The sequence below is a fragment of the Papaver somniferum genome, chromosome 7 (genome assembly GCF_003573695.1).
Source record: "Papaver somniferum cultivar HN1 chromosome 7, ASM357369v1, whole genome shotgun sequence".
Lineage (NCBI taxonomy): Eukaryota > Viridiplantae > Streptophyta > Magnoliopsida > Ranunculales > Papaveraceae > Papaver > Papaver somniferum.
In genome coordinates this window covers 126,707,256-126,733,077 of record NC_039364.1, presented here as the reverse complement: position 1 = coordinate 126,733,077, position 25,822 = coordinate 126,707,256, and the positions used below count along the sequence as shown (strand labels likewise).

Below are 25,822 nucleotides of genomic sequence, written 5' to 3'. Positions count from 1 at the left end.
GAATCGAAATCATCTTGATTTCAATTGTGTCGTGTGTAGTTACATAAGATCTCATAGCAATTGAATGACTCTCTAACTAGTTTGTTTGAAGCCAAGTGAACTAGTTATGATGAATGAGGAACCAGGTCAATATGAGAAGCTCATATGGTTTCCTTTTGGTTACTGAATTGAAACACGTTTGGGCCGGTTTTCACGAACCTGGAAAACGTTTACAAGTGTGTTTGACAAGCTTTGTTTGTTGATCTAACGGTTGAGAAATATTATCTTGAATCTAAATCAGGTTTCATCTAACGGTGAATAGAGTTTGCTTAATATCTAAGCAAAAAACTTGATTTGAAAGGCTATATAAAGGAGACATCTAGCTAGATCAAAACTTAATCCCCACACACCTTTCTTGTGTGATACTAGTGCGCTCGCTAGAGTTGATCTCCATTAACCCTTGAGTTTCTTCTCTAAATTCAGGTTAACGACTTAAAGACTTTATTGGGATTGTGAAGCCAGACCGATACTACTTTTATCGTAGTTGTGTGATCTGATCTTACTTTTCTATCGTACGAGTACAATCGATTGATTGGCTTGAGAACGTTTGAGTTCTTCGATAGGTAAGATAAAGAAGTCACGAACGTTCTTCGTCTCACCATTTGTGATTCCTCGATATTCTTCTTGTGTATTCAGGAATTGAGTATTGAGAGGTGATTGATTTATCAAGGTTGTTCTTCGGGAATATAAGACCGGATTAATCAATTGGTTCTTGTGCTACCTTGATCATATCAAAAAACGGAACAAAACTAGGGTATATCTGTGGGAGACAGATTTATACTTTGATAGACTTTTCTGTGTGATATAGATTTGTTTATTATCAAAGCCTGCGATTTTGGGTCGTAGCAACTCTTTGTTGTGGGTGAGATCAGCAAAGGGAATCAAGTGCGTAGTATCCTGCTGGGATCAGAGGCGTAGGGGTGCAACTGTACCTTGTATCAGTGGGAGACTGATAGGTGTTCAACTATAGTCCAGTCCGAAGTTAATTGGTAGTAAGCTAGTGTTTGTAGCAGCTTAATATAGTGTGTATCTAATCTGGACTAGGTCCCGGGGGTTTCTGCATTTGCGGTTTTCTCGTTAACAAAATTTCTGGTGCCTGTGTTATTTATTTTCCGCATTATATTTTATGTAATTGAAATAATACATGTTGTGCGTTGAAGCTTAATCAATTAGAGATCCAATCTTGTGATTGTTGATTTCATTGAATAACACTTGGATATTGGTTTTTTGATATCGTCCAAGTTATCTGTTGTGTTTGATTATAAAAGACTCGCTATTGTTTAGCTTGAGTAAATCAAAACAAGAAGAGAGGTAATCACTCCTTGAGACACTATATTCTAGATTGAGTCTGACTGTCTAGTTGATTCTCTAGTAGATTGTTTCGGAGATTGTCCATACAGATTGCTAATCGAAATATTGGGTGGTGTTGTTAGACCCCCGCTTTTTCAGTAAGTTCTTGTGGAGTGCGTCCGTCTTGATGTCGTATAGGTGTGTCCTCTCCATATGCTCCTAGGTGTGCGTCATCAAGTTGAAGGATAGTTCTGTCCCGTCTTTCTTCATCTCCTAGAGATCCTTCATCATGGGGTTGTGGGGTAAGCGTTGCGATGCGTGCTGCTAACTCGATACGTCGCTTTTCTGTCAACTGAAACTCGATTAGAGCCTGTTGGAGTTCAGCGAGTACTTCGCCATCATTGTTGTCAGTACGCTGTGCGCCATCGCTCCCTGCAGCAGCAATCTGTTCCAAGTGTATCATAGTCAGTGTCCTATCTCTGAGATCAGAGGTCAGTGAAGTCGCCAATGTAACATAACAGACAACCAGTTCAGACATGTCAAGCATTTCTGAATTCATGAGAAGCTTTAGTGTTTCAATGAGATAAATGAACCTATTGGGTAGGACTCCCATTAGAGTTGCTTATTTTAGATTAATGCAATCATGTAGTAAATGTTGGCTAAACAGCTTATTCTTCTAATTCATCGCTGAGTGTTGCTTTTTTAGATCTATAAGAAGTTTGATATCAGTGGTAATCCCAATTTTTGATTGACTAAATTATTTCTAAAAGTGTTTTGGGCTTCTCCTTGGTTACAAGCTGAAGTTTCCATCCAGGTTTGAATAGCTATCATTTTGTTAAATGCTTATTGTAGCCGTGGTCAAATACTCAAGCCATCAAAATTTAGTTACTGGCAAGAGAATATGACTCTGTAGGATCATATATATTGAACTAGTGATTAAATTTTTTAATATCCTATGGTCCCTTGATTGATTTTCATACAGGTAATCCAGCTAGATTTTCCGGTAAGAAAAAAAGTTGTTAATATACACACTAAACCGTAATATTATGGTTACAGGATCCCTTCACTAACCCCATGTGCATGATTCCCTTTTTACCCAAAAACTAACTAAAAGAAAATGTGTAGCATTAAGCAGGGTAGTACAAAGATGTGTTCCACGTCCAAGGATAGAAATCTGCTCTAATACTAGCCGCGACACATCAAGGCTAAAGATCTGATCTCTTAGGTAAAACTCCCCCGCACAAAGTGAAGCACTGGCTGACAGTCGCTAACAAAAACAAAATCCTGTAAAATGCTATGCAAAAATTGTAAATAAATTTCACAGTTACCTTCTTAATGGACAGATTAAAGCTATTTTGAATAATAATAAAGAAAAAAGCTTAAACCTATTAGAAGAAAAACAATTAATTAGAAATACCTTGATGAGAGACCAATTAAGTAAGTAGGGGACACGAAAACAAAAACAATTTGTTTCATAAAAAGTCGTTCTTTGGTTTAAATTATTTTAAAATTGTATTCTCAAACTAATTTTTAATAATTTTTTAAAATATATCCAAACCCTGTATATAGTGATTTTTGTACAAAATTTAGGTTCATGTAAGATGCATATGTTGGAACCAAATTTTTTATTTTCTTTGAGAATAAAGCGATTTATATTTAAAATCGGCTAACTGACTTGGAAAATCAATGTTGGACCCAAATATGAAAAAATAATTTATGCACCGATTGGCGAATTATTCGGTATTGGTCGTTTGCGAATAATACTGCCGTCTGAATGCAACTCCGTACCTGAGTTATCCAATTAGTTACTGGGCCCATCATACAAACGCCTACTAACTCCCAACTATGAGCCCAAACGCTCATTTCCCATGTTTTATTTCGATTTTCCAAAAACGTTCACAGAGAGGTTCGAACCTTAGCGTCTTTGTTAATATACACACTAAACCGTAATATTATGGTTACAGGATCCCTTCACTAACCCCATGTGCATGATTCCCTTTTTACCCAAAAACTAACTAAAAGAAAATGTGTAGCATTAAGCAGGGTAGTACAAAGATGTGTTCCACGTCCAAGGATAGAAATCTGCTCTAATACTAGCCGCGACACATCAAGGCTAAAGATCTGATCTCTTAGGTAAAACTCCCCCGCACAAAGTGAAGCACTGGCTGACAGTCGCTAACAAAAACAAAATCCTGTAAAATGCTATGCAAAAATTGTAAATAAATTTCACAGTTACCTTCTTAATGGACAGATTAAAGCTATTTTGAATAATAATAAAGAAAAAAGCTTAAACCTATTAGAAGAAAAACAATTAATTAGAAATACCTTGATGAGAGACCAATTAAGTAAGTAGGGGACACGAAAACAAAAACAATTTGTTTCATAAAAAGTCGTTCTTTGGTTTAAATTATTTTAAAATTGTATTCTCAAACTAATTTTTAATAATTTTTTAAAATATATCCAAACCCTGTATATAGTGATTTTTGTACAAAATTTAGGTTCATGTAAGATGCATATGTTGGAACCAAATTTTTTATTTTCTTTGAGAATAAAGCGATTTATATTTAAAATCGGCTAACTGACTTGGAAAATCAATGTTGGACCCAAATATGAAAAAATAATTTATGCACCGATTGGCGAATTATTCGGTATTGGTCGTTTGCGAATAATACTGCCGTCTGAATGCAACTCCGTACCTGAGTTATCCAATTAGTTACTGGGCCCATCATACAAACGCCTACTAACTCCCAACTATGAGCCCAAACGCTCATTTCCCATGTTTTATTTCGATTTTCCAAAAACGTTCACAGAGAGGTTCGAACCTTAGCGTCTTTGGTTATTGCTCCAATGCCAAACCACTGCCCCACGTCTCAATTCTTGCATATCAGTGTGAGTATTACATATATACACCGTAAAATTGAGAAATCATACCACCTTCCTATCAAACTCGTATAAAAATATGTTTAATTATTATTTAGTATACGCCCAATTTTGTGTGCCGAACTCATATTTCAAAAACGAATTATACACGTACGGATGCCGTTCCGTTCTATAGCTGAATCACGAACCGTTGACCGGATTTTTGACCGAATTTGATCATTAGGAATCCGAATAATACACGTACGTTTGTCGTTCCGTATGTTTTCCGTTCTACGAATTGCTAACTAGGGTCACACCCTAGTGTCCATATATATGTTGAGGTGCATACCTACCTAATAAACAAACGCAGCCAAGTAATTAAAACAGGAAAGAGATTACAACAACTCATCTCTCTCTTCAATCGTCAAACTTCCCACTTCCCACTTACTCTCTCTCTTTCTCTTTCTTCGTTCTCCCGTAAAATCCTAGTTACGAAAAACATGTCGAATTTCAGATATGAAAATTCTTCTTCATCAGTAAGCAGTGAAAGAATAGCAGTTATTCGGAAAGATCACAATGTTAAGGTACATATCATATTCTCTGATTCTTTTTTTTTTTCAATTTCTAGGTTTTTGTCCTGTGTCTAAAATTAGATTTTGGATAATATCAATCTAATTTTTGTGCAGGTTGTCATTCGAATACGTCCTCTTAGTAATTCTGAAATATCAATCGAAGGCCTAAACAAATGTGTTAGGCAGGATAATACTCATACAATTACTTGGACAGGGCACCCAGAGTCTCGTTATACATTTGATCTTGTTGCATATGAGAATGTCACCCAGGTAGGCTTTGTCCTATTATTGATGATTACTGTGTTTTACTGTCATAGTGTATGGATCTCAATATTATTATATTATAACAGGAAAATCTGTTCAATGTGGCTGGATTGCCAATGGTTGAGAATTGTCTAGGAGGTTACAACAGTTGTATCTTTGCATATGGACAAGTGAGTTATTAAATTGCTGCACAAATAAGTGGTTTAAGTGGTTCTATGTTTATTTTCTCTACTTGTTAGAGTTTATAATAATCAAACCTTAATTGTTTGGTGATTAGTTTTGTTGAGCATTCATACTTCTCTTCATAGATTGTACTCTAAAGGTTTAACAAAATTTTCTTTACAGACTGGGAGTGGGAAGACATATACAATGATGGGAGACATTGATGGAGGAGTCCAAGGTATGACACCGAGAGTTTTTGAGCACTTGTTCACAAGAATCCAAAAGGTATGAGTTATTCTTCTAAACTTGTAACATATGAAATTGAAAAATCTATTCCACCTTTTATGTTTTTGCTAAGTGTTTCAATTTCTATCTTCAGTGGTTTTTATAATTGTGTTGGATTTTGTCTCGTAGGATGAAGAGGCTCCACAAATATGAAAAGTTGATATTTACTTGCAAGTGCTCATATTTGCAGATATACAAAGAGGAGATTTTAGATCTTTTAGACCCATCAACAACTAATTTACATGTAATAAACAATAACTTGCTTGTATGCATCTTTTTTCCATCAACCATATCTCTCCACATCATACTTGTGTATTTGTTTGTGCTCTTTAATAGAACACTACTTAGAATTCTTTTAATATCTTATGCTTTTAACTCTTTCAGCTGAATTTTTTAAGGAATGACGAGACTCTAAATTTGTTCCATCATCTTTCCTGTACGAATTTAATTTCATTTTTTCTATTTTAATTGAAAATTTGGTTTATCTTCTGTCAGATTAGAGAACATTGTAAGAAAGGTGTTTATGTGGAGAATCTGAAGAAGATGGAAGTTACTTGTGCACGGAATGTTATTCAACTCCTCGCTCAGGTATATAAAAACCTTCTTTTTTCTCTACCGTAGACAGTTGTTACATGATTATATGCCGGCCGGGTTGCAGATTAGTTACTGGTTTATGCATTGCACCTCAGCATTTCTAATGTACCTTCATTCAGCTTGATTATCCTGCTGATATAATGTTTTAAGCATTTCATGAGTGTTTGAAAATAACATACATTATATTATCCGTTGCTAATGGTCTAAGCATTGGCTGAGCAGTGAGTAATTAAGAATGATTATGCTCATGTTTACATCGAACAAATAACATAAAGGTAGCTCCCACAGAGATGAACGATAAAAAATAGTCGTTCTCATAGTGTTTTCACATGTATAATTGAGAGTAAGGTGGGTATATGTTACCAACAACAACAAGTAAAGCTTACATATTTTTGGGGTTTATTTTATAATCATATGATATGAACAGTTTTCGTTTTTTTATGCAGTGGGAGGTTCAAGGTGTTACTCACCATCGATTTGTACGACTTAATCTTGTGGATTTGGCTGGTTCAAAGAGGTAATACCCGTATAATATTCCATAACCAATGTTAAGAGGATATCTATTTGGAAAATTAAAAATGTTTCTCTATATATCTTTTTGATCATAAAGGCATGGTTAAGTTGTAGGCAAAAGAGATCAGGTGCTCAAGGTGAACGCCTAAAAGAAGCCTCAAATATCAACAAGTCGCTTTCGACCTTGGGGTTTGTACCATTGCCAAATGTCAAGTGGTTTTACCTTATGTAGACGTGTATGTGCATTTGGAAGAAGTTCTAATTGAGTTTGTTTGGTGGCCTGCAGTAAAGTAAGTATGAATCTAGTAAGCATCTCCCGTGGAAAGTCAGTTCACGTCAACTACCGTGATTCGAGGCTCACATATTTGCTTCAGGTAGATAATCCATTAAAAATGCTAATGTTGTTTCCACTAGATGTATCTTATCACTATTATATACTGTGCAAGTGTACCCTTGCTACTATCATTGAAATTCTTAATTTCTTATTTTCTTGGTGACATAAGATTGAGGTTCCGACAGAAAGTGTGAGTAAGTTAAAATACTTGCAATATCCTCGACTGTTGCACGAAAAAGAAACAAATAGCCTTGGTTGTATTGTTACGGCAGGACATGTGAACATGTTTGTAAATATCAATGCCACTTTTGTCCAGGACTCACTTGATGGGAATTCAAAAACAACAATGGTTACTAATATAAGTCCTGCTAATTGGTCAGTGATTCATCTAAACCGTTATTTTTTCTTTTGTTAATTTCTCCAAGTGTCTTTGTATTTACAATTACCTTACCTAGATGTTCTTAGTTTATTCTTTTTATCTTCTCCGGCTTTACGCAGTAACTCACTGGAGACTCAGGACACTCTGAAATTTGCACAACGTGCTAAATTTATCAAGAACAGTGTATGTGTGATTCGCTTTTCCGCTTGTGCATCTACCCCCCTCATGATGTGTAATTGTTTCCTTGAAGAGATAAAATGATTCATTATACCGATGCTTTAACAGCTATAATTGTCCATTTCCGCAGGCATTCGTGAATGAAGATGCATCTGGAGATGTGCATGCCATGCGTATCCATATTCAACAACTCAAGGTTTTGATTACATCTGCTTTCCTTATTTAAGTACTGGATTGCTATGATATCTATTGGGTGTCAGATTAATAGTTCACCAAAATTTCTGGCTTAATTAATATGAACGTTTCAAAATTACATTCTCTAGTATTTGATCATCCTAAATGGCCTTCCTGTTGCTATTATATCTTTCATGTATACATTGGATCATATCAAAAACTTCTACAGTGACCTTTCACTTATTTAGTTTACCAAATTTATCGTTCTTTCTTACGTCCTATTGTTAACTTAAGATATTGTAGCTCATTTCTGGATTTGGTTTACATACAGAAAGAGGTGAACCAACTTCGGGGTTTGGTTACAGGAGGAATTGAGAACCAGAAAGTTGATTTTCCTAGTGTCTCCTTTTTCGGGTCTCCAGGCTCCTTTAAGTGGGAAGGATTGCAGGGATCATTTAGTCCACTAACGTATGACATAAAGAAGCCCGATGTATGGGTTTAACCACTCTTAAATTTGTTGGTGCTGCCTTATCCCCTAAAATATTAATATATGGTTAATATGTTACATAATAAGGAGTTTGAAGCTGCTCTGGTTGGGGCCTTCAGGAGGGAAAAGGAGAAAAAAATAGCAATGCAGTCACTGGCTGTTGAAAATCAGGCAGCAATGCAATTGGTGAGAGAGATGACTTCATATCTTGCATGATAAAATCTAGCTTGTTCTTTTCTTTTTTAAGGAAATTGTTGCTGAAAGATTTAGGATCCATCTACTTTGAACAGGTCAAACGAAGTGAAGACAAGATACATAATCTGGAAATGCTTCTTCAGTCTCGTGAGGCCGGAATCAAAAGGTTGGAGGCAGTTGCATCTGGGAAGATGTCAGCTGAGGTGCATTTCTTACTGGAAAAGGAGGAAAACCTGAGAGAGATAGAGGTTCTCTGTCACCGGGTGGATAGTAACCTTGAAACGACCAGATTTGAGATGGAAAATCTACATTTGAAAGAAGAAATCCGAAGGCATGTGTTTCTTGCTTCCATTCAATCTTAGTTTATTTATTTTAACACTTCAAATTGTTACTCCGTGCACTAAAAACTATGCCAGTTAGTCTAGTATAATCATCCTACAATTGTATTTTATCGATTGCAAAAAGAAAAGAAAGCTCTGTTAGGTTAGAATGGAAAAAGATATTTCGAGGAGACGTTTGTTAGATAACACACATGCACTTTTATACAAGTCTATTAGAAGTCGTTTGCACTTGAGCATTCTTCTCAATTTAATTGAAATCATTGGTAGAATCTGTGACAGATCTTCTTATCTCGGTGTTGAACATTTGATATTCCAGATTACGGGTTTTTTCTAAGGAGGGAGAGCGCGAGATGATGAGTGAAGAAATCATGATACTACGCAGTAAGGTATTCGGTGGGTCAGAATTTATTTTTGTCATTAGTTTGTATACCCTTCATTTTTATTTATTCCACTCTTTGTGCTTATATCATGTATAAATTGCAGTTGCTAGAAGCATTAGATTGGAAGCTTATGCATGAATCTGAATCTTTGATGGATCAGGTGGACAACATGCTTATTTTGATGTTTTAAAGCATTTTGGATTAAACGATTTTATTTAGTTAACTGAAATTCTGAATTTGTTTCTTTGTTCAGAAAGGAAATTCTAGTCTGGCCAGCTTTGAGGATAGTTTGCTGACTTCTAGTCAGGTATGAAAGCCAGCTTGATTCCAAGCATGCTTATAGTATAGATGCGGTTAAATAAGAGAGCTTGATTAGTTGATTTACTTGAGCATCTCCACAATATGTCAGTTTCCTCTTTTAGGGGATACAATCACAAAGTTTCTAGGATCCTTTTCTTGTCTAATGTTTTTCTTATTTATGTTAACTACTAGGATCCCACATCATCCTGCGGTTCTTCTATGAGTGCGGAGAATGAATTCCTTCGTATTCAGGTGATTTTCAACTACTTTTGGCTTGTTTAGCTGGTTTCAAGTTTGTTTATACTTTAAATCAATTTCAATAACATATTGCTGAATTTTCTTGATTTTGCAGAGCAAAGTTGAAACACTTCAGAAGAAACTAGATTCATGCCTTGAAGAAAAAGAAAATATGCAGAGGTTCTTGTTTTATTTTTCTCTTTCAAACTTATTTCCTTTGCAGATTATACGGTTCATATGTTTGTTTCATGTTCGTTTCTGTAGTATTAACATGAGTGGGAATAACTCTATTGTATGATGAGAATGTGGTCATGGGGGATGGTATTTTGTGGTTATGTGGTGAACCTAAAGCTGTGATTTAACATAGTATGAACTGTTTTGAAACCGACTAAAAACAGAAGAGCTAGTAATATGGAGGAAGAAGCAAGAAATAATCAGATGGAGCTTAAAACCATGGTTGACGCAGTTTCAGCTGCAAGTGAACGAGAAGCTAAAGCTTCTGAAACGGCAAGTATCCTGGCGAAAGAGAATGAAGAACTTCGTATCCAGGTGATTTTGAACTACTTTTGTCTTGTTTAGCTGGTTTCAAATCAATTTCAATAACATATTGTTGAATTTTCTTGACTTTGCAGGCTACTCAAAACCATAGAGGAGCTGTAACACCGTAGAAGAATCTAGATTCCTTCCTTAAAGAAAAAGAAAATTTGCAAGGGTCTTGTTTTTTTTCTCTTTCAAACTTATTTCCTTTGCAGATTATACGGTTCATATGTTTGTTTCAAGTTCGTTTCTGTAGTAGTAACATCAGCGGTAATAGCTCTATTGTATGATGAGAATGTGGTCGTGGGGGATGGTATTTTGTGGTTTATGTGGTGAACCTAAAGCTGTGATTTAGAATTATAGAAATTGGGTAATTTAGTTTTGCTTTCTTGTAAATAGTTTTTAATCTAGGTTTGGGACACAGGTCACACAGCCCAGTCCTCCTTGGTGCTAAATATCCATAAATAACTCTACCATTTACAACTTCTAGATGCGAAGATATTGAATGTGTAAATTTGTGAATCTACCTTGCAGACAGATTGATGATTTAGTAGGAGTCCTAGAGACTGAAAAAAGAAGAGCTAGTAATATGGGGGAAGAAGCTAGAAAAAATCAGATGGAGCTTAAAACCATGGTTGACGCAATATCAGTTGCAAGTGATCGAGAAGCTAAAGCTTATGAAATGGCAAGTACCCTGGCGAAGGAGAATGAAGAACTTCGTATCCAGGTGATTTTCAACTACTACTTTTGGCTTGTTTAGCTGGTTTCAAATCAATTTCAATAACATATTGCTGAATTTTCTTGATTTTCCAGGCTACTCAAAGCCAGAGAGAAGCTGTAACACTGCAGAAGAATCTAGATTCCTGGCTTCAAGAAAAAGAAAATTTGCAGAGGTTCTTGTTTTTTTTCTCTTTCAAACTTATTTCCTTCGCAGATTATTGAAGCTCTTTCGCGATATCCCTTAGCTACTCTAACATAGTATGAAACTCTTTTGAAACCTTGCAGACAGGTTAATGAACAAGTAAACAGGGCTGAGAAAACTGAAGATAACACGATTGACCTTGCTTCTCAACCTGAGGAAGAAATAGATTCAGGAGTAACTCCAACTACAAGAATCTACCTTGAATGGAAATCGTATGAGATTAAATTGTTGAAGACGCGTGCTAAAAACTTTGTGAAGGATGGAAAGATATAGTGGCAAAAGATTTTGGCGATGTGGGGGGGGGGGGGGGGGGGGGGGGGGGGGGGGGGGGGGGTTCCAGGTAGGTCGGACGAAAAAACAACTGCAGAGCGAATGGAAGCGACTCATTAGTGCTGAAAAGAGGTTGGGTAGCAGAAGTGGAAATTTGAGGAAGCCTCAAGGGCGGGTAAAGCCAGAAAAGAAGGATTAGGGGAAGTTGTGGGTAATAAGTGGAAAATATGTTTCCAGTAGTTCTTCCTCAGCTATTTGTTCAACAAGTTCAGTCTTTGGAAATAGTGATAAGTTCAGTTTTTCAATGGTGCTTCAATTTTATCAACTAGTGCTGTTGTTACTTCATCGAATTGTGTTACATTCATCACTACTGTCCTGGTACAATTACTGTTGTAGTTGCTTCTTCTACAAAATTTATAACTTTCCTTACTGCAGCTGCTCCGCTACTTCTGATGTTATTTCATACTACTGCTGGGCTTGTTGCTGAAGTATTCATTGTTGTTTTGATTTTACTCTCTTGATTGTTGTTTAAGGGAGTGATTATTATTTTCAGTTTGGGTATCTTTATTGTTCTTTTCTCTTCAAATTGTTTCAGCCTCTACCTGTAACGTTTGAGAGGGGTGTATTAGGATAGTCTAGTCAGACAGTTGACTATTGTCATTGTAATGCAGTCTGTCCAGGTTATGTGTCTTCTATAAATACCTATCTCATGTATTCTTAACAAACATATAATAATATACCTGTTGTAAGCTTTCTACTGATTTCTCATAGATTACCATGGATCTGTCAGACAAGATGGAACAGAATAAAGGAACTTCTTTTAAGGATTCAATTTGTACATAGCCTAAGAGAAATAAATTTCTCTGCTAATTCTCTTTCTCCATCTCCTCCGAGTTTCAATATTTTTCGAACTACGGCATATAACTTTTGGGGAAATCTTTTGTTTCAGTACTTCTTGATTTTGATCTAAAGGAGCTAGGCTCAAAAATGTCAGTTCAGGAATATCTGGATAAGCATTTGCTTTCTCGTAAAATTGAAGATGTTGTAAATGCTGCTGTTAGAGCTAAGGCTCCAGACCCTGTATTGTTCATCGTAAGTCATTTTAGCCCTAACTATTAACTAATCTTCATCATAATTTATCTGATATTTTTTTATTTTTTTTGACTTGATGTCTTTTTGATAATTTTTAAAAATTCTGTTTAGTCGAATCATAAGAGGAAAGCAGTCCGTTGTGTGATCACGAAGATTAAAGCTAGGCAAATCCTCGATAGCAAAGGGGTTCCCACTGTAGAAGTCGACCTTTACACGAATAAAGGGATGTTTAGAGCTGCAGCTCCGAGCGGAACTTCTTCTGGAATGTAGATTTTGGCAATGTTCTCTAGTAAATAGAAAGTACATTTGTTTTTAGATATTTGTGAAGATTCTTATCTACATATGTTAATCTCAGGTATGAGGCTTTTGAGTTACGTGATGGTGACAATGGGAAATATCTTGGAAAAGGTGTTAGCAGAGCTGTTAAAAATATCAACGAGAAGGTCTCTGAAGCTCTAGTTGGAAAGGATCCAACACAGCATTCCCAAATTGACCAGGCTATGATAGACTTGGACAAGACTGAAAATAAGGTATGAGAGTTTACTTTGTACTCGGGTATCTTGTACATCAAAAGATTTTGATATTTAAGTTGTGGGAAACTATACTTAACAAGAAATATAGTGGTGGAGATTGTCGACAATAGCTTCTTGCACACACTTAGCAGCTCTAGGATACAAATGTTTTTTTTACTCGGTCAATAAAATATATTAAAAAAGCAAAAACTATACAGGTCCTAGGCCTAATAGAAGCTAGCCAAGAGGCCACCTTCTAAACAAGCCTATTTAAAACGGAAATAAACCTAGTATACAAATGAAAGGATGATTTTGGTGAGGATTGTCTCCAATATATTGAGATTTCTTCAGGAAATTCCTGTGCCATATGTATGGTTTTGGTGAGGATTGTCTTCAATTTTATTAAGATCTCTTCAGGAAATACTTGTGCCATATGTAAACTCCAGCTAGTCGCAACTAGGAAATTGATTACATCAGCAGCCTTTTCATGCTTTAAAGAAGAGTTTTGTGAAATAAGGAGTAACATAGTCTTGTCGGGTGAAAGGCTTAGAGATTCAAAAGATTGAAAACATTGATTTGATAGAATGAATTAAGAATGATCTAAGTAAGTGTAAATGATATAATGTCGTAGGTTTTACCTTACACCACGTTGACAACAACCTTGTATCACTGTGAATGGTTAAGCACCGAACCTTGCTTTTATTATTTTTCTTGCAGGGTGAACTTGGCGCAAATGCTATACTAGCCGTTTCAATTGCTGCTTGTAAAGCTGGTGCCGCCGAGAAGGAGGCATGAGTGCTACCATAACATTATCTCATTTCTACTCAGTTTTGAGAATAAAATGCTTATTGTAAGAGCTTTCATATGGTCCATCGCAGGTCCCACTTTACAAGCACATAACAGATCTCTCTGGTAAAATCAGCCTCGTTCTTCATGTCCATGCCTTCACAGTTATTAGTGGTGGAAAACACGCGGGAAATAATTTGTCCATCCAAGTATGCTCTATATAGATTCAGGTTACAAAGCCTTTGTTTATCTGTTAATATCTTCTCAAAATATATCATAAATACGTTGAATTTGATGTGAAAATTGGGGCCATCAGAAATTCTAGTGAGACGATTTAGAGCATCTAGGCTAGCTATGAGATGAGAAATTCCGGTTTGCATAATGCAATAGCTACTAAGGTGCATCCTTCAGACTTACACCCACCACTCAATTGCATCAAATTGTATCAGTGCGACTCCGCATAAGTTCTCGGTTCATGAATATACATTTGAAACAATGATATTTAAAGTTCACTAAACTTTAATCGAATCAAATTTTTATCTTCAGTATATCTAATTCCATTACCTCTCATCTCGTGAGAGAGAAAATCCTTTTCGAGGTTGGTGATAGATGTAGTATGCCTAGTTGCTCGGTTTACTTCTCAACACCCTTTTGATAGATGATTGTGTAGATATAATATAGGGTTAGACTGGTTGATAGCTCTTATAATATTTTAAGTTCACATCCTTCTTGCTTGTACCTCTTAATTTGCATTGTCATGGTATCACTTTTAAGTCTCAAGTAACACGACAAGCTTTCATTTGCTTATGAGAGATATACATAAAAATAGGGCCGTTTGGATCTCGAATAAGAATGTAACAGTGAGCTCTTATATTGTTATAAAGTTCGGAATCTTTGGATCTCGAATAATAATGTAACAATGAGCTCTTATATTGTTATAAAAATGGAGTTACCTCTTACCTCTAGGGCATGCATTAGCAAATGAATTATTTAGTGGCTAAACATAACCCCTGAATTTTATGGTTTACTATTTCAGTTATAACATCACATACATAGTTACTCCCAGATTCTAGTTTTCCCTGAATTTCGTTCGATTTTAATTGACAATTGAAATAAAATCAGGAAATCATGATTCTTCCTGTTGGTGCAAACTCATTTGAAGAGGCAGTGCAAATGGGCTCCGAGACATATCATCATCTAAAGGTAATTTCTCTAAAATATGGTGTCTTTGTTATTTATATTATGTATTCCGTTGCTTGAGAGTTTTGATAGCTAATGTATGTTGGCATGTATATTTGATGATACAAATAACTTTTCTAGGTCTTGCATTAGTCGGGATGTTTGTATGGTGAACTCGGAAATAGCTGGGCATATAGCCGCCTGTTTATTTATATTATCTGTGTTTTGTTAAATTGCCTGTAATACTAAGATTTGCTCATATGAGTTGTAGCCTTTTTTTTTGTGTGTGGTTAGATCTATTCAAGTTGGTAAAGGTCACATCTTTCCGATGAACTAAGAAGTATCACATCTCTGATTCCCATATCACCAAAGTGTAATGTTGTTATATTTTATACCAAATAAAGTTAATGCTCCATAACATTTAAGTTATTGTTCGTAAGTAATTTTCAAACATCTTCCCTTCTTTTTTAAGCTACAGGATGACCTTTTGGTGCTACTTCACCGAATACTTCATTGAATCCTTCAGTTATTGTTATCAGTTGAATCAAGTAATTGTTGGATGGATCTTCACCTAGTTTCAAGAATCTGAATCCCAGGAATAACCTTCTTGTCCTGTCCCCTACTTGTCATGAATTCTCCATGCAGTGTGTGTGGATGACTTACAACTTTCCCTTATAAATGAAGTTTAATAGTCGTTTGTGATTAGTAATTCAACGGGGTCTCTCTCTTAGAAACCTCTTCATGATAGGCAACATAGTGCATGAAAGGTTGGGGGTTATTAGGTGCCATATTGCATAGTGCAGGTACCATCCTGATGAGGGTACTTATTTTCGGTTCAGTACAGCACATTGTCACGAAAGGTTGGGGGTTATTAAGTGCCATATTGCATAACGCAGGTACTGAAGTACCATCCTGATGAAGGCACTTATTTTCAGTTCAGTGGAGCACATTGTCACGAACTATTTGTTTTTCCGCTGAATGTGTCCTATGTTTTTTATTTCTTCAACTCATGCGTCCTGCTTGTTAGATAATTCTAATCCAATCTCAATCAGCGCAGGATATTATCATCGAAAAGTACGGAAGAAATGGATGCAATGTCGGTGAAGATGGTGGATTTGCTCCAAATATCTCAAGGTAAGATGTGTTAAAACTTGCTGCGCGTGGAAGATAATTTATGGTGATGATTTAGTTGCTGCGATTTTTGTTCTGCCAGTTTCACTGAAGGCTTGGATCTCGTCAAGCAGGCAATTAACATAGCAGGTTATAGTGAGCGAATTAAGATAGCCATGGATGTTGCGGCTGCTGATTTTTGCATAGGTGGGGATTAATTCTTTTCCAAAGCATTTGACTATATGTTAGTTTTTAACTGAAGAAAAAAGATGTGTTAATTCTTAGGTACAAAGTATGATTTAGACTACAAATCTCCCAATAAATCGGGGCAGAATTTCAAGACAACAGAAGATATGGCCGAGCTATATACAGAACTCTGCAAAGGTAGTGCTTTCTTGGTTCTGCTGAAGTTTGGTTTACTCTGTTATTTTTATAGAGTTCTATCATCCTAAAATTGTTCATTGTTCTTTTATTTGTTTGTTTTTGCCAGTTTACCCAATTGTGTCTATTGAGGATCCGTTTGACAAGGATGACTGGGAACATACAAAGTTATTTACAAGCCTTGGGATCGGCCAAGTCTGTTATCTTTCTATTGGAGATCATAAGTTACAGTAAAAGATTTCTACATAACATGTTTGTTCCTTGCAGGAAAGCACCATTTGATATCTCATCTAGGGAATCACCAACAGTACTTATATAATATCTACAGAGGAATCCATTTATTAGGTCTAACTCTTCCCTTAGTATAATCACCCCTGTGGTACTAATATTTGGTGTAAATATCTTTATTTGACCAGTCACTTACTGATGTTTATCAATGATAATCTCTAATTGAAATTTCATTGAGAACATTGTCATATAGTATATGTAGTTGGTCTACCGCTAACAGATACAGATTGTGGTCTGTCTTGCCTTTTTGCCATATTCTGGCCAAGTTTGGTCGATGACATCATCATCTTTCATGATTTCCTTTCATAGAACTGTATCATGCAAAGTAAAAGCAAAGACAACTTTACAGAATTATTTTTCCAGGTTGCTGGAGATGACTTGTTGATGTCAAACCCGAAACATACTGAGAAAGCAATAGATGAATTCACTTGCAATGCACTCGTTTTGAAGGTATTCTTACTGATTCTCTTCCTTCTCTTTTCCAAATTTGGTTGTAAATAAGTCCATCTGTAGTGTACCCAAGTCCGTCAACCTTCTTTTTTATTTTTTAGTGTTTAGGCTTCTGAAATTCCTCTAGTTGCTTGTTCTCTGTCTGATAATCCCTACGAGTAAATGCTTCTAACCGTAGATGGTAGAAAACGTATCCTATGTGGGGAAAAAAAGAAAGAAAATAGGAACAGTCATTTTTCTTGCATAATGATCAGTGCATGTTACTTTTAGCAATGGCCATGTTAACTTGAGGAACATGGCATTGGAAGTTGTATTTTCAGTGTCTTGTAAAACTGGATTGTACTGGCATCAGCGCTACTAGTACCATATATTCTTACAATTTTAGTGTGGGGGGAAACAGGTGAATCAGATTGGAACTGTTACTGAAGCCATTGAAGCTGTGAAGCTATCTAAGGATGCCAACTGGGGAGTAGTAACTTCCCATAGATGTGGGGAGACTGAAGATTCCTTCGTAGATGATTTAGCTGTTGGCCTGTCCACTGGTCAGATTAAAGCAGGTGCACCTATCCGGGGTGAACGGCTTCCAAAATATAACTAGGTTCACTTTCTTTCTTCTGATATACTTGCATCCCTTCTCAGTTGTCAGCAGATCCTTCTCGTTTACATCTATTTTTTCTGATTCAAAACGAACACAAAAGAAACTTGTTTTTGAAGGATCATAATTGAATTCCTGACCTTCCTATTATTATTTTTCCAGTTGCTTCAGATAGAAGAAGAGCTGGGTGATCAAGCAGTTTACGCTGGCGAAAATTGGAGAGTCTAGTGATCTGATCACGTCATCTTTTCTTTATTCTTATTGATCGTCACCCGCTGGGGGATCAAGAGAACAACTTCTTGTGATGCATATTCTGTTCAATTGGTATTGTTGATAAACTTGTGTTTTCTCTTGGAGGGGCCTTTTTGTTAGTAGGCGGGGATGCTATACCCTCCTTTCCCTAGGATGATCGTAATCTCGTTTAGTAAGGAAAACAACCAACAGATGTATCAGATGCATGGAAGTATAATAGAAGTCCCAAATAACAGACAACCAGAAGTATAACTTTACCATTTGCCTTTTCAATATTGTTCCTACTTCCTGTATTTTGTTAAAGTTGTGAACCCTTTTTGGGAAAGTGGGATTAGTCTCACGTGAAAGCAATGAAATTATATACCCCGAGCTTTTAACCTTCTACCCTTGGATATAGCCAAGGAATTTCCGGCTGTCAATTTGGAATTATTGTTTTCTTTAACACTATAGTTCAATCACCTGAAGCTGAAGGTACTTTTCTCAGACTTTGAGCCAAATGTGAACTTAAAAGATGGAAATATGAGGCACTAGGAGACTGTAAACATGGGAATTTGACAACATGGGTGTGCCCATAGTAAAAGAGAGGTTGTTGTATAGTAAAGCTCATATTGTAAGGAGGTTGTCCACTTGAGGTCAACACTAAACCAACTCTTCCTATAAAAGGAGGTTTTCCAAGAAGAAAGAGGGTAGAGCTAGTAGAATATCCTAGAAGAGAGAAAGAGTTCTCCAGAGAGAATGGTATTGTGTATTGGGATTAGTCTCCATTACCTTATAATAATATTTGGGTGTATTTGGCGACTTCACTGGGACTAATCTTCGGTACCAATATCGTCTTCTACCCTACCCGGAAAATATCTAGCCACTCCTACCTTACCTCGGAAAATGCTACCAACATCTACCAAGTCTTCAACCTCAACAGCAGCCTCGGCTTGGATATCACAAAATATTTCCAACCTAAAAAGCATCAGCGTACCCATTTCTCCCCCCTTGCTCATCATCACAGTGAACCCCGGAGGCTTGGCTTATGTTTAATCCAAGGGAAAATTGGTTGTTCGATTTGGATTCGATTGAGAAGAGATGGAACAACGGGAAGTTGATCGCTGCACATAAACTGCTTGTAGAATCCCACAGAGAAAAGTTTTCAATGTTCAACCACCAGAGCTCCCCCGAACCATTAAGGAACGCAAGATGTGTTGCTTCTCTGCTGCAACAAAGAGAAAAGATGATGAGCGAAGCTGCATCGGAGTAGCGACAACAGTTCAAACGGAGCCGCAATCTCGAGCAGACAATTAACAGGACAACCATAGCATGAACTTGGATACCTCAACATCTCACCCGGCTTACTTTTTATTTTATATCTCATCGTTGTTGGAAAAAAAAAATGGGTTTCACAAAGGATGAATGACACAGAGAAGAAATTGTTGCACTCCAAAACTTTCAAGGCTTGTATAAATTTCTTTTAGACAAATATTTCTACCCTCCCAATAACAATTGGCGATTACAACAGGTATGCGAAATATTGCCTTCAGGATACAATGAAAGCCCTGCAACGAAAACTGAATTCAAGGTTTGTACCCCTTGATTCAATCAAGAACACACAAAGAGATTTCTGATTTCTGATGATGCTTTTTGAAACAGAGAAAACAGATTGATTTTTCTTATATGTTAAACGAAACTGGGAGAAGCTATTTATAAAGGGTTTTGCACCTGTTGGGAATAGGTTTTTTATTCGCCAACAGGTTTCTATTCACGAAACGTCAGGTTCCTTCATCAACAGACATCAATGGTGTCTTTTGGATTCGAAATTTTCGAACAGGCTTTTATCGGCCAAATAAAACCTTCAGTTCAAAAAATTCTTCCGGGGGCGTTGCCCCCTTGAAACCCCCACCAGGGGCGGTCTCCCCTGGACCCCCACGACAGGTCGACCACAGCCTGGGGGGCGATGCCCCCCAGGACCCCCCTTTGGTTAGCGGCGTTGAACCACAACTCATAAGGAGAAACACTCTTCTTTTTCAAAGGAATTCTATTCAAAATATAACATGCAGACAACATAGCTTCACCCCACAAAGAATTAGGCAAACCAGAACTTATAAGCATGCAATTAACCATATCAATCAAAGTTCTATTTTTCCTTTCAGCCATACTATTTTGTTGAGGTGTGTAAGGTGCAGTACGTTGATGAACTAAACCATGCTCTTGACAAAAGGAATTAAATTCAGTAGGAAAGTATTCACCACCACGATCAGAACGTAAAATCTTAATTTTGTGCTCTAATTGTGTCTCTACTTCTGCTTTATAAATCCTAAATTTATCAAAGACTTCATCCTTAGATTTCATTAAATATGTATAAGCATATCTAGTACTATCTTCTATAAAAGTGACATAATACTTATTTCCACCACGAGTGGCAGAACCATGCAAATCACCCACATCACTATGTACTAATTCAAGTAAGGAAGAATTTCGTACTACAGACTTATGGGAAATTCTAGTTATCTTTGCTTGCACACATATTTCACATTTAGAAGCATGATCAAAATTGCAATCAGAAATCAAGCCTAATCGATTCATGTTTCTAAGAGAACCATAATTCACATGCCCTAATCTACCATGCCATAAATTAACCGAGTCAACAATATAAGCAGAACCATTATTTATTAAATTAAGCTTAATCATCCCATTACAAGCATATCCTTGTCCAACAAACACACCATTTTTGGACAACACAAACTTATTAGACTCATAGGTCGTCTTGAATCCAGCCTTCATTACAAGGTCGCCGGAAACAAGGTTCTTCACGATGTCAGGGACATGTAAAACATTAGTAAGAGTCACAGTCTTTCCCGAAGTAAACGAGAGTTCAACAGTGCCTTTCCCAATAACTTTGCTGCGTTGACCGTTTGCGGAGACAACATCGTTTCCTTCTCCACTAACCGGTTCGTATGTCTTGTAAAGATTTCTATCCTTACAGATATGGATGGTTGCACCATTGTCGTACCACCATCCACCCCCAGTTTCAGCAACAGCATTGGCGGCTTGCACCACGATCACAAGTTTGTCATCGACCATATTTGCCTCCTTTTTCTGGTTCTGCTGTTGTTTCTTTTTGAGACGACAGTCACGAGCAAAATGGCCGGGTTTGTCACAGAAGTAGCAAGGGCCGACAGCGCCCTTCTTCTTACTCTTCTTGTTGGGATGCTTCTTAAACTGAGTATCATTCTTAGGTTTCAAGGAATTCGGTGTTTTAGATTCATCATCAGTATGCATAACATACTGGTTAACACTAAGAATTCTATTCTTATTTGCCTCTACAAGGTAATAAATAAAGTTTGGATCAGGCTTTTTCTCAATCCTTCCTCTCTTACTCCTTCTAGGTTCGATATCTTCAGTAGGCACTGAAATATCATTGTCATGAGTAGGAGAGGGATTTTCATCATTGTTATCAATCTCCATAGGTTCTAGATCAGGTAACAATGGATTCTCCATGGGTTGCATTTGAGAACTGTTCCTATTTAAGTTCTCAAAGAATTCCACATCTACAGATTCTATAATCTCAAAAGTGTCAAGGTTTATAAATCTGTAGGTGATACTATTAAGTGAGTATCCCACAAAAGCACATTTATAAGCCCTGTTTCCCAACTTTGGTCTTTTGGGATCAGGCTTTCGAACATATGCTAAACAACCCCAGACTTTAAGTCTTCTCAAGTTTGGTTTCCTCTTAAACCACAACTCATAAGGAGAAACACTCTTCTTTTTCAAAGGAATTCTATTCAAAATATAACATGCAGACAACATAGCTTCACCCCACAAAGAATTAGGCAAACCAGAACTTATAAGCATGCAATTAACCATATCAATCAAAGTTCTATTTTTCCTTTCAGCCATACCATTTTGTTGAGGTGTGTAAGGTGCAGTACGTTGATGAACTAAACCATGCTCTTGACAAAAGGAATTAAATTCAGTAGGAAAGTATTCACCACCACGATCAGAACGTAAAATCTTAATTTTGTGCTCTAATTGTGTCTCTACTTCTGCTTTATAAATCCTAAATTTATCAAAGACTTCATCCTTAGATTTCATTAAATATGTATAAGCATATCTAGTACTATCTTCTATAAAAGTGACATAATACTTATTTCCACCACGAGTGGCAGAACCATGCAAATCACCCACATCACTATGTACTAATTCAAGTAAGGAAGAATTTCATACTACAGACTTATGGGAAATTCTAGTTATCTTTGCTTGCACACATATTTCACATTTAGAAGCATGATCAAAATTGCAATCAGAAATCAAGCCTAATCGATTCATGTTTCTAAGAGAACCATAATTCACATGCCCTAATCTACCATGCCATAAATTAACAGAGTCAACAATATAAGCAGAACCATTATTTATTAAATTAAGCTTAATCATCCCATTACAAGCATATCCTTGTCCAACAAACACACCATTTTTGGACAACACAAACTTATTAGACTCATAGGTCGTCTTGAATCCAGCCTTCATAACAAGGTCGCCGGAAACAAGGTTCTTCACGATGTCAGGGACATGTAAAACATTAGTAAGAGTCACAGTCTTTCCCGAAGTAAACGAGAGTTCAACAGTGCCTTTCCCAATAACTTTGCTGCGTTGACCGTTTGCGGAGACAACATCGTTTCCTTATCCACTAACCGGTTCGTATGTCTTGTAAAGATTTCTATCCTTACAGATATGGATGGTTGCACCATTGTCGTACCACCATCCACCCCCAGTTTCAGCAACAGCATTGGCGGCTTGCACCACGATCACAAGTTTGTCATCGACCATATTTGCCTCCTTTTTCTGGTTCTGCTGTTGTTTCTTTTTGAGACGACAGTCACGAGCAAAATGGCCGGGTTTGTCACAGAAGTAGCAAGGGCCGCCAGCGCCCTTCTTCTTACTCTTCTTGTTGGGATGCTTCTTAAACTGAGTATCATTCTTAGGTTTCAAGGAATTCGGTGTTTTAGATTCTTCTACGCTATTCACCTTAGAATGGTTTTCAGAATGTGGACTATCCTTAAGTTCTCGCTTACGAGAGTCCTCTTCTATGCGAAGATGACGTTGTAAGGCCTCTAAATCATAGTCAGTCTCAGCATGCTTAAGTTTCTTCTTATAACCATTCCAAGAAGGGGGGAGACGAGAAATAATAACCCCAACAACAAACGCAGAAACAAGATCAATTCCAACATCCTTAAGATGATTAACTATGAGTAAAAGTTCACTGACCTGGGCAATGATTGACTTACTGTCAACCATCTTAAAATCCATGAAATTGCAAATCAGCAATTTCTTGTTGCTTGCTTCAGAAATCTTGTATTTGTTGTCAAGCGCAGTCCACAATCCATTTGCAGTCCCAATACTCCGATGTGCATTGTACACATGTTTGTCCAGAGCATTCAAAATATGACCACGACACATGAAATCATCTTCCTGACGCTGCTTTCGTCTAGCCTTCAATTCCTCAGTGTCATTGTCAGTTGCAGCAGGAATTTCCTCCAATCCATCTTCAAGTATGTACCACAACTTGATGGTGATCAGGAAAAACTTCACAGTCTCTTGCCAACGGGTAAAACCTTCACCATCAAAACGTTCCAATCGAGTAAAGGTTTGGTTCATCACTTGCAGAGATTAAGCAGTAGCATTCGAATTCGAAGATTCACCCTCCATTGCCAGAAATTATTTGTCTAAAAACTGTTGGAAAAAAAAAATGGGTTTCACAAAGGATGAATGACACAGAGAAGAAATTGACGCACTCCAAAACTTTCAAGGCTTGTATAAATTTCTTTTAGACAAATATTTCTACCCTCCCAATAACAATTGGCGATTACAACAGGTATGCGAAATATTGCCTTCAGGATACAATGAAAGCCCTGCAACGAAAACTGAATTCAAGGTTTGTACCCCTTGATTCAATCAAGAACACACAAAGAGATTTCTGATTTCTGATGATGCTTTTTGAAACAGAGAAAACAGATTGATTTTTCTTATATGTTAAACGAAACTGGGAGAAGCTATTTATAAAGGGTTTTGCACCTGTTGGGAATAGGTTTTTTATTCGCCAACAGGTTTCTATTCACGAAACGTCAGGTTCCTTCATCAACAGACATCAATGGTGTCTTTTGGATTCGAAATTTTCGAACAGGCTTTTATCGGTCAAATAAAACCTTCAGTTCAAAAAATTCTTCCGGGGGCGTTGCCCCCTTGAAACCCCCATCAGGGGCGGTCTCCCCTGGACCCCCACGACAGGTCGACCACAGCCTGGGGGGCGATGCCCCCCAGGACCCCCCTTTGGTTAGCGGCGTTGAAAATATTCCAACAATCGTGTTTTCTTATCGTGAATTGCCTTTCGAGTCAATTCAATTACGTGATTACTAACTTCATTTACTTGCTGTTACAGAAAGATGAAGAACTGGACGAGTCACATGTACAACAACAAAGTAGACACATCGTCATACAAGACCCGGGAAAGTGACGAGCTAAGCATGTACATAAAAGCATCAACAAACACAAGCTCCCGATCACAAAATATCATCAAACCATCACCCCAACGTCAGTCGAAAGGAAAAGAAGTATCTAAGGTGGAGTGCAACTTTTGGGGTTGACGAACCGGCCGTACGCAAGTGTTGTTGTGGGTTACCATCCTCAACTCCACCACCTGAACCCATTGCTTGGAATCGATGTACAACTAGAGAAACAAATAAGGAGCGACAATGACTAGGGATCTCTGCATCCAGGATTTCAACATACAGAAGTTTAACTTTGCTTAACCTTGTGAGGCCTTAACATTACAAGCTGAAGGCATTATAGCTGGAGTAGTCTCTGACATATGGGAGATGTTGTTGAAGACTTTTATTGATGGAACGTTAGCATGACCTTGTTGTTGTGCGAACAACCGACCACCTACAGAAACCAACGCAAATTTATTATCATTTATTAGTGATGAGTGATTAAGATTCACCCAAAATGATTACACGAGTATGATAGCCACAACGATCTCAACTCATGACAGTACCACCAAGCTGATAGCATGGTCATCGTCACCTCCACTCCAAGGTGCAACATCGGGTCTACTACCTCCCTCCATGACAGTATTCATCCGCGTTCATCACTTACGGCATCGACAACCCAAAATTTTCATCTAATAAATACCCAGCACAGTTGCCGACAGCGACTACTGACGAATTTTAACTGCCACCAAAAATTCACACCCACCATCGGATCATAACCCTGCCATGCCCGGAAGACACTACTGCCTTATACCATTAATCGCCGAAGTCAGCAAGAGGCATCATCAAATATAAATATGAAGATCCAATCATCGAAATTAAAAAGATCCTCAAGAGACTACCGATTGTTTAAGTATGTAAATAAGAAATATTTAGAATTTTGCAATGGTGAAATTTGGAGCTCCTATATAATCGGAAGGCTAATAACAACCGATTATGCTAGTTCCCAAATTCGAAAAATTGAGATTTTTCCAAAAACCAAATTTGGGGCAACTGTATAATCGGAAGCCGTATTAACTACCGATTATTATAGTTCTCAAATTCAAAAAAAATGAGATTTCTGCAAAAACAAAATTTGGGGCAAATGTATAATCGGAAGTTACAACACCTTATTAGGCTACCGATTATACAGTTGCCCAAACAAAATAGAGTTGTTGGAACTCTAAACTCTATATAAGGATTGTATCCTTTTACCCTCTATGGAACACAAATACCTTTAAACTCTCTCCAACATCATCTTCAACATAATGACCCAACCATTCATGAATCCTACAGAGTTCACGATTGAAGAAGATTTATCTTTATGTAGGCGCTATGTTCAATTCTATCCGAGACG

At 37.1% G+C, this 25,822-nt stretch overlaps 1 protein-coding gene and 1 pseudogene across 1 annotated transcript; both read left to right on the top strand.

The window, feature by feature from the left end:
* The first annotated feature begins 4,688 nt into the window (after nucleotides 1-4,688).
* On the top strand, nucleotides 4,689-11,314 carry LOC113295194 (annotated as a pseudogene).
* Nucleotides 11,315-12,271: 957 nt separating this feature from the next.
* On the top strand, nucleotides 12,272-17,707 carry LOC113298373 (cytosolic enolase 3-like). The gene is made up of 12 exons (XM_026547099.1): nucleotides 12,272-12,403; nucleotides 12,515-12,669; nucleotides 12,759-12,933; nucleotides 13,633-13,704; nucleotides 13,794-13,910; nucleotides 14,824-14,904; nucleotides 15,938-16,014; nucleotides 16,094-16,197; nucleotides 16,276-16,374; nucleotides 16,481-16,566; nucleotides 17,023-17,109; nucleotides 17,510-17,707. Exons 1-12 carry the CDS (start codon nucleotides 12,299-12,301, stop codon nucleotides 17,705-17,707), a joined length of 1,356 nt encoding a protein of 451 aa, XP_026402884.1. The 5' UTR covers nucleotides 12,272-12,298.
* Nucleotides 17,708-25,822: the final 8,115 nt, after the last annotated feature.